This window comes from Sinocyclocheilus anshuiensis, unplaced genomic scaffold, assembly GCF_001515605.1.
Source record: "Sinocyclocheilus anshuiensis isolate Anshui unplaced genomic scaffold, SAMN03320099.WGS_v1.1 scaffold160, whole genome shotgun sequence".
In the NCBI taxonomy this organism is placed as follows: Eukaryota; Metazoa; Chordata; class Actinopteri; order Cypriniformes; family Cyprinidae; genus Sinocyclocheilus; species Sinocyclocheilus anshuiensis.
Window position 1 is genome coordinate 2,211,152 of NW_015554119.1, and position 7,794 is coordinate 2,218,945.

Below are 7,794 nucleotides of genomic sequence, written 5' to 3' on the forward strand. Positions count from 1 at the left end.
GCACCGGACGCTCCGCCACGTCTGGCTGCCTATATGGACTCTCTGGAGTGGTTTTAGCAAGCCGACCCGAATTCGGGGCCTCTCAGTGCTTCTACCCGTTTGAGGTGAGAACACAGGAGGATACCGGCTCCACACGAAGGCTATAGAATCTAGCGGACGTGTTAGGGGTCGCCCAGCCCGCAGCTCTACAGATATCTGCCAGCGAGGCGCCACGAGCCAGCGACCTTAAGGCTCGGACGGGACAGAGCAAAGCTAGGGCTGGGTCCGCCTCCTCCGAGGGCAGCGCTTGCAGGCTCACGACCTGATCCCTGAAGGGAGTAGCGGGAACCTTGGGCACATAGCCGGGCCGGGGCCTCAGGGGTACCTGGGAGTCAGCCGGCCCGAACTCTAGGCACGAATCGTTGACCGAAAATGCGTGCAGGTCGCGCCGGGCGAACTGAATCGCATAGCTGAGCCTGATGGTTCGACGGAGCCATCGAGACGGGCTGGGTAGCTCTAGCCAGGCTCCCCGACACCGCGCAAGTGGCATCAACGGAACTACAGGCGTACCCGCAGTGGGGCCGCTCGGAAGAATGTCTCGTAGCCGGCCCGAGGCGGTGTCTTGGTGTGTGTAACACTGACCTGCGTTCGAGCAGAGGGTGCGTGGGTAGTCCGTTGGTTCGTCCTCCAGATCCGCCCACTGCTGCTCACTGGCGAGAGAGGAAGGTGAGTGTGATACGCACTGGATCGTCCACAACCCCCCGTCCCCTCTGGGGACCCAGAAATAGAGGAATTGCTCTTTGTCGAGTATTTGGGTACCACCGACCGAGAGGTCAGTGGCGGAAAAAGATGAAAAGATTCTCCGCCCGGCCCTCCTCCGGAGGAGGGAGTGGTGTGCTTACAGTCTCCTGAAGAGCAGGTTCCTCCACCTCTGGGTTGCCCGTCTCAGGGCCTCTTGCTCTTTCGCTTGCAATAATCACATGCCAATGTGCATTGGCTCGTTTAGTTTACACTCGAAGTAGATTGGTCTCTCTAAGCGAGATCCCAATTCGACGTGACGTCGAGAGTGACCGACTGAAAGGGAACTAACTAACTGTGACCAGGAAGGGGCATGTTCAGTTGGCCACAACAAATGTTATAATATGTAACAAGATCATTTTATGAAGGTAACGACATCCTTATGCCGTGACCATGCGACCCTATGTTTAGGGAACAACATTTTCTCGTGGCCAAGATTTTAATGCGTAAGCAAACTTTATGATTATCCAAGGTTGCTATGGTTATGCATTAAATTCGTGGCCATGACATAAGAATGTCATCAAAATGATCTCGGTTCGCCAACAACAAATTATCCCGTTTCCGTGAGTTAATTTTTATCTTGTGGCCACAACAAATCTAACTGAACTGAACATGTCAACAAAATATGCATGCAACAAATCTAGCTCCATATTATAGTGTTTCTCAACGGGGGCATTCAGAGAGCATGGTGAGGCACTAGAAGCAATTTTTAAATGTGGAATTTACCCACCAAAATTACCATTAATTATCTTTTTTGATTAATTTAATGGATCCTTGAATTAAAGTAACAATTTCTTAAAAATCGTAATGACATTTCAATGGTATTGTACATATAATAACAGTCCTCATTATAAACACAAAATAATAATCAACTTTAATATTCAGTGAAGACAATTACAGACTTCATTTTATTTGATGGGGGTGGTTAGGGACCTTGATAATGGGGTAGGGAGGCCCAAAAAAGATTGAGAACCACTGCCATAGGGGTAAAACCTTTTAATTAGAAAAAAATGACTGAATGCACCTGTAGGAGAAGTATAATTTGATTTGAACACTGTGAAATGACAAAACTGCTCTGTCTCTTACACAGGTGAATGTCTTTGGGTTTGGGGCTTCAAGTACTGGAACCTGGCATCATTACTTTGACAAAACTCGCACTCACTATAAAGGCGGCCCTCATGGTGGAGACTTTGAAAACAAAACAATGCATCAGCTTCAGCAGAGAAACAAGATTTCAATATATAAAGGGTATAGATAAAAATGACCAGAAACATACATGGTCTGTTCAATGGGTTTTTTTTGTTTTTTGTGGTCAAAACATATTAACTTGTGGAAATAGATATGTTGTGGCCACGTGATCCTATGTTGAGGGAACGACACTATTTTCTTGTGGCCAAGAGTTTAATGCATTAACAAACCTTATGACTACCCCAGTTTTGCTATGTTCATGCAGGTTTGTTTACGCATTAAACAGAGAAACAAGATTTCAATATATAAAGGGATAAAAAAGGCAGTTCTTCCATTTAATGAAAAATTTCAAAACTAACACTGCTATTATTGTTTTAAGATATGTAGCAAATTCTCTATAATGCCCTACTCTTATTTATAATGCCTTACTGTATCACTGTAAACATATTCAATGTACCTGTTGTTCTTATACTAAAGTTCTAATATATAAAACATCTGGAATGTTTGTATGGAATCGGATCATAATCTTTCAAATGCTATTTTGGCTAACCCTTAAATGTATACCTCGGGTCTTTAGCGACCCGGGACACATTGTGAACATTGTGAACTTCACATTGTGAAGTGAAGTGACATGTGGCCAAGTATGGAGACCCTTACTAGGAATTAGTGCTCTGCATTTATCCCATCCAAAGTGCACACACACAGCAGTGAACACACACACACCGTGAACACACACCCAGAGCAGTGGGCAGCCATTTTTTGCTGCGGCGCCCGGGGAGCAGTTGGGGGTTCGGTGCCTTGCTCAAGGGCACCTCAGTCGTGGTACTGAAGGTGGAAGAGAGCGCTGTACACCCACCTACAATCCCTGCCGGTATGAGACTCGAACCCGGAACCTTTGGTTACGAGTCCGACTCTCTAACCATTAGGCCACGACTTCCCCACTATTTTACTTTCGTATCCGCTTGTTAAGTCTGACATCACGCGTCACTGCTTCCGGGTCCAAACGCTCTATCAGATGCCACGAGAAAACAACAAACGGTGCTAATATACACTCACAATATGATATAATACTAGCAAAAAAATTTTTTCTTTAACTCCATACCGAAATCCCAGATAGCCAGACAATGAAAATATAAATAAATAAATATAAAAATTATTTGTGTTTGGGACGCTGAGAGCACGGAAACTGTAGTGTACAATACTAAGTTTAAAAACGTTTAGCTTAAATGTTTAATATGGATGAACAGTGTTGAGATAGTATTCAAGTATTCAGATTCAGTATTCAGATAGTATTCAGATTCAAAATCAAGATGGCGGCTTGTTTGTAGACGTGTGTGCTGGTCTGTCCTTAACTGTTTGATTTAAGTGTTTAATCTAAGTGTTTTTATTGCATATATCAAGTGTTTTACGCAGTTTTTGTTGGTGCATTCGGTCAGATAGCGCTTTTAAAGAGAAGAAGAAAATGCGTATATTTATTTATTTGAATAAATAAAACTTGTGTTGCTACACGACCCTGTGGATACTTGGGACTGGCGTGCCTTTTTGTGGCTTGGATTATACTGCCGATAGCAGCGAGAGCGATCATGAGATAACTGCGCTTTACCATCAGCCACAGTGACCAGATCTGTATGCTGGGACTGTACCGGGATTTCTCAGGAATCATGGCCCGACGCTCCGGCTATTCTGGAGAGATATGTCTCGTGGATTGCTGTTCTCTTCTGGAGAAATTTCACGTGGACTGTGCTGCTTATGGACTCAGGGGAAAGCGAGATTATCAGCCCGTGCGATGCCTATTTGCGGCGGGGATACAATTGAGGGCCCAAAGAGGAGATCATGGTTAGTTTTCATTTTGCTTTTTATCGGGTAATGTTCACCCTAACCTGGGTCCAGCATTAGCCCAACTTCAAACCCCTGATGAACTTAAATCTTCAAATGGATTACGGTTCTTTCATCTAAATGTGTGTAGCCTGATAAATAAAATGGATTCCTTAAGAATTTGGGCAGATACGACTGATGCAGACATAATAGTCTTCATTGAGACATGGTTAAAAGTAGTGCTGGGCGGTATACCGGTTCATACCGAATACCGGTGTTTATTTTTATGATATGACTTTTTAAAATACCGCAATACCGGTGTATGTCGCTTAAACAACGTTCGGAACGCAACACTGTTTGAAAGGGGTCCCTTTTCACTGTTGCACTGTGGTGAGGACACAGCTGTATGTGTTACTAAGCGTGAAAGTTCCGAAACTGAAGCTGTAGAACTAATAGAACGTGATGACACAGAAGAACTCGTCCACAATATCCACATTGACCGCCACAAATATCCACCGCCCCCGGCCATCAGCTCCTGCGTCTCACACACACACGAGTGCGACTTTAGCACTAGATTTAGCAACTTTCAGACCCTTTTAGCGGCTTTTTTCCATAGAATATTCATACGGACAAACCTAGCGACTTTTTTTGGATAAACCTTAGCTATGGTTCAGTTGGAAGATTTCGCCAGTGCTGTCCCGAGAACGCGAGGTCTGACTTTCCCGGAGAAGTGTCACCTCTCTCGGCGTCTGTTCTGTGCAGTGAGCGGCAGAGAAGCAGCGCATTCAGTTGGCCGCACCTCAGCCGTCTCGTCAATAAATTAGTACAAAACAGCGTTTCCTAGCACCTGTCGCTTACTGATTGTTTGGAATTATAAATATGAACGGAGTTCGTCTGTTAATATCACATGCACTTTTTTTTAGTTTGTGCTCAGTTTGTGCTTTAGTTTGTGCGCAGGCAGAGCGCTGCGTGAGTTAAAAGCATCTGTCACAAATGATGTGATTAACATTAATGCTTATAATGTCTTCAGATCTGATCGTGCAACAAAAGGAGGGGGAGTTGCAATATATGTTAAGTCTAATCTGAATTGTGCCTGCATACAGTCATTTAGCAAAGTAAATGGCTTGGAATTGCTCGTGCTTAGACTACATTGTGGCTGGTTGTTATCGCCCGCCTTCATCTTCTTCAAGTGAAGTATGCACTTTACTTGCAGAATTTCTTCATGATTGGACTAAATATGAATTGATTTTACTTGGCGATTTGAATTGGGACTGGTTTTCGTCATTCTCCGACTCATTTAAGGAGGCTTGTGACTCTCTCCGTTTGGTACAGCTGATCAATTCAACAACTCGGATAAATCAAAAGGATTTGAGCAAATCAACTTTATTGGACTTCATTTTAACTAACGCTCCTCACAGGTATTCTGCATCTGGAGTTTTTTGTAATGATATTAGTGATCACTGTGCAGTTGTCTGCGTGAGAAATTGTTAAACTAGATCTTCAACGCGGTTTATTTCTAAAAGTTTTTAAAGCATTTTAATGAACAAGCTTTTTTACGTGATATTTATCTTAAGTGATTTGGGTGTTGTTTCATGTATACCAGATGTTAATTTGGCCTGGGACTATTTCAGATCAACATTTTTATCCATATGTGATAAACATACTCCAGTTAAACGATTTAGAATAAGTGGTAAAGATAATCCTTGGTTCAATGACACCGTTTCTACTTTTATAAAACAGGAATGCTGCATGGGCCAAGGCAAAGAAATCAAATAATTCTACTGATTGGATTTCTTATAAAGCATTACGAAATAAGTGCACAAAATTAATTAAGTGCAAAGTGTGATTATTATTTGTCTATGATAAATGAAAATTTATCATAAAAAGATTAGCTTTTGATAAACATATTAAGTTGTTGAAAAAGCTTAGACCAAAACTAGGCTTCTTTTATCTTTTAAGGCCCGCAAGAAAGTAGTACATTTTTATCAATAATTGATCATGGTGATCATTTATATATGCATGCAGCTACTTCTTTACTTAGAAAATTAGATTCTGTTTATCATGCAGCATTACGTTTTGTCACTGGTGCAGTCACGGACGCATCATTGCATTTTGTATGAATCTTTAGATTGGTTATCTTTACATCAAAGGAGATAGTTACATATGTACTTATTTATCGTAAAGGCTCTATTAGGTAAATTACCATCTTATATTTCTAATTTGTTAACGATCCATATAAATAGTCGCTGTACTAGATCAGGTTCTTGCATTCAGTTAATAGTTCCAAGGGTATTGTCAAAATTTGGTAAATGTGCTTTCTCCGTTTATGCTCCTTGGGCCTGGAATGAATTGCAAAATGTAATTAATCTTGACACACTTCCAACATTGAGTACTTTTACATGTCTTTTGTATAATGTTTTAAAGGATACTTGTAGTTGTTTTTCATGATCTGATTTTATTTATGAATTGTGATTGTGTTACTGTCTCTGTGATTCTTTTTATATGAAACTTTATGTGCTGCCATCTTGACCAGGTCTCACTGGAAGAAGAGATAGCAATATCTCAATGTGATTTCCTGGTTAAATAAAGGAATAATAATAATAATAAATAATATTCTCAAGTGAAATGAGTTGAGGCTTGGACCCGGAAACAGCATTCGCTCGACTCATTACGTCACCACTTAACAAGCGGATTGTGACGTACTTTAAATGAGAAAAACCGAGGGCGTGGATTGTTTTTTTTTTTTTCTACTGCGAACTGATTGGATGTAGTAAAGTATGTGTTTCATTCTGAAATTGAGGCAGATTTGAACGCAAGTTTGCAGTCAATTGTCGAGGACAACTCACCACCTGACACACCACCAGCAGTCTCATTCCAGCGAGAAGAATTTTGTTTAGAGCAGTTGGAGGAGGAAGATGAGGAGCAGGAGGAAATGCAAAAAAATCGCGCCATCGTGACCGAAACCAAGGTATTTTGGGGATTGGGAAAAGGGTTTCGGGAGAACCACAACCTAAAACACACCTCCTCGCCATTTCTGCTACGCCCCAGCAAGCAATTTTGCATTTAAAAGACGTCTATTAGACATCTAAATATAGCCTCTAGAGATGTCTAGGCTAAATTTGGGCTGTCAGTTAAAATCTAATAGACGTCTAATCACAGCCCATTTATAGACTAGTCATCAATTAGACCGCTATTAAACGACTACATATATACGTCTAGTAGACAACAAAATGGCAATCCATACATACAGCTTTTATTAAGAAAAAATAACATTTTTTAACAACTTGGACAAATTAAGACAATACAAAAATGATAAAAATACAAAAGAATTAATGACAAAATAAAATGTTATAAATACTAAAAAAAAATCTAATACAAATCAAGAGCATGTTATCACAAAAACATAAAAACAAGATGAACCCTTTTGTTGGTTTACTTTTAACAAATAAAACAACCAACAGTGAACTTAAAGGAAATTATTAATTATTGGTTTTATTTCTTGTTTAAAATGCCTCCCAACTGCATTCCTCAAGTCCAACTCTGTTGCTGCCAGGAAGTTGGTCATCACAGCATCTGCCAAATAAGAAAGAAAAAAAGCACAAGAAAAGCTTGACATAATTTTTTACTTTAATTACACTAATTGTGACAGGGAGTCATTCTCTTTTGCTTGGATGCCAACTAAAAACAAAAACGAGATATATAGTGTATCACCATTCAGTGTGTTAAAAAAGAGAGAAGATCTCTGGTAAATGTGTTTTTTATACACATACCTCTAAAGATGGAGAACAATGCAGTCTTTTCAAATGCCTCTTTCTGCAGCGGACCACCCCACTTCATGTTGAATTTGGACATGAGGGAATTTTTTTCCAAAGAGATATTCTTTATAAAAGTTAACAGTCAACCACGCCCACCTAAAACGGCTCGTTCTAACACGCATAATGATTTGCATAATGCCGCCCAAATGTTCACGCAAAGAAAGGCGGCGTAACTTTTATTCTCACTGTAGTATTGTTG

The 7,794-nt window shown here is 40.8% G+C and overlaps 1 protein-coding gene across 1 annotated transcript in view; it reads left to right on the top strand.

The window, feature by feature from the left end:
* LOC107670017 (CMP-N-acetylneuraminate-beta-galactosamide-alpha-2,3-sialyltransferase 2-like) overlaps window positions 1-2,430 on the top strand; it is a 6,272-nt gene extending 3,842 nt beyond the window's left edge. Inside the window, exon 7 of the mRNA XM_016462483.1 lies at window positions 1,868-2,430. Within this exon, the coding sequence (XP_016317969.1) occupies window positions 1,868-2,035 (168 nt within the window). The 3' untranslated portion in view covers window positions 2,036-2,430. The remainder of the gene's footprint in view (window positions 1-1,867) is intronic.
* Window positions 2,431-7,794: the final 5,364 nt, after the last annotated feature.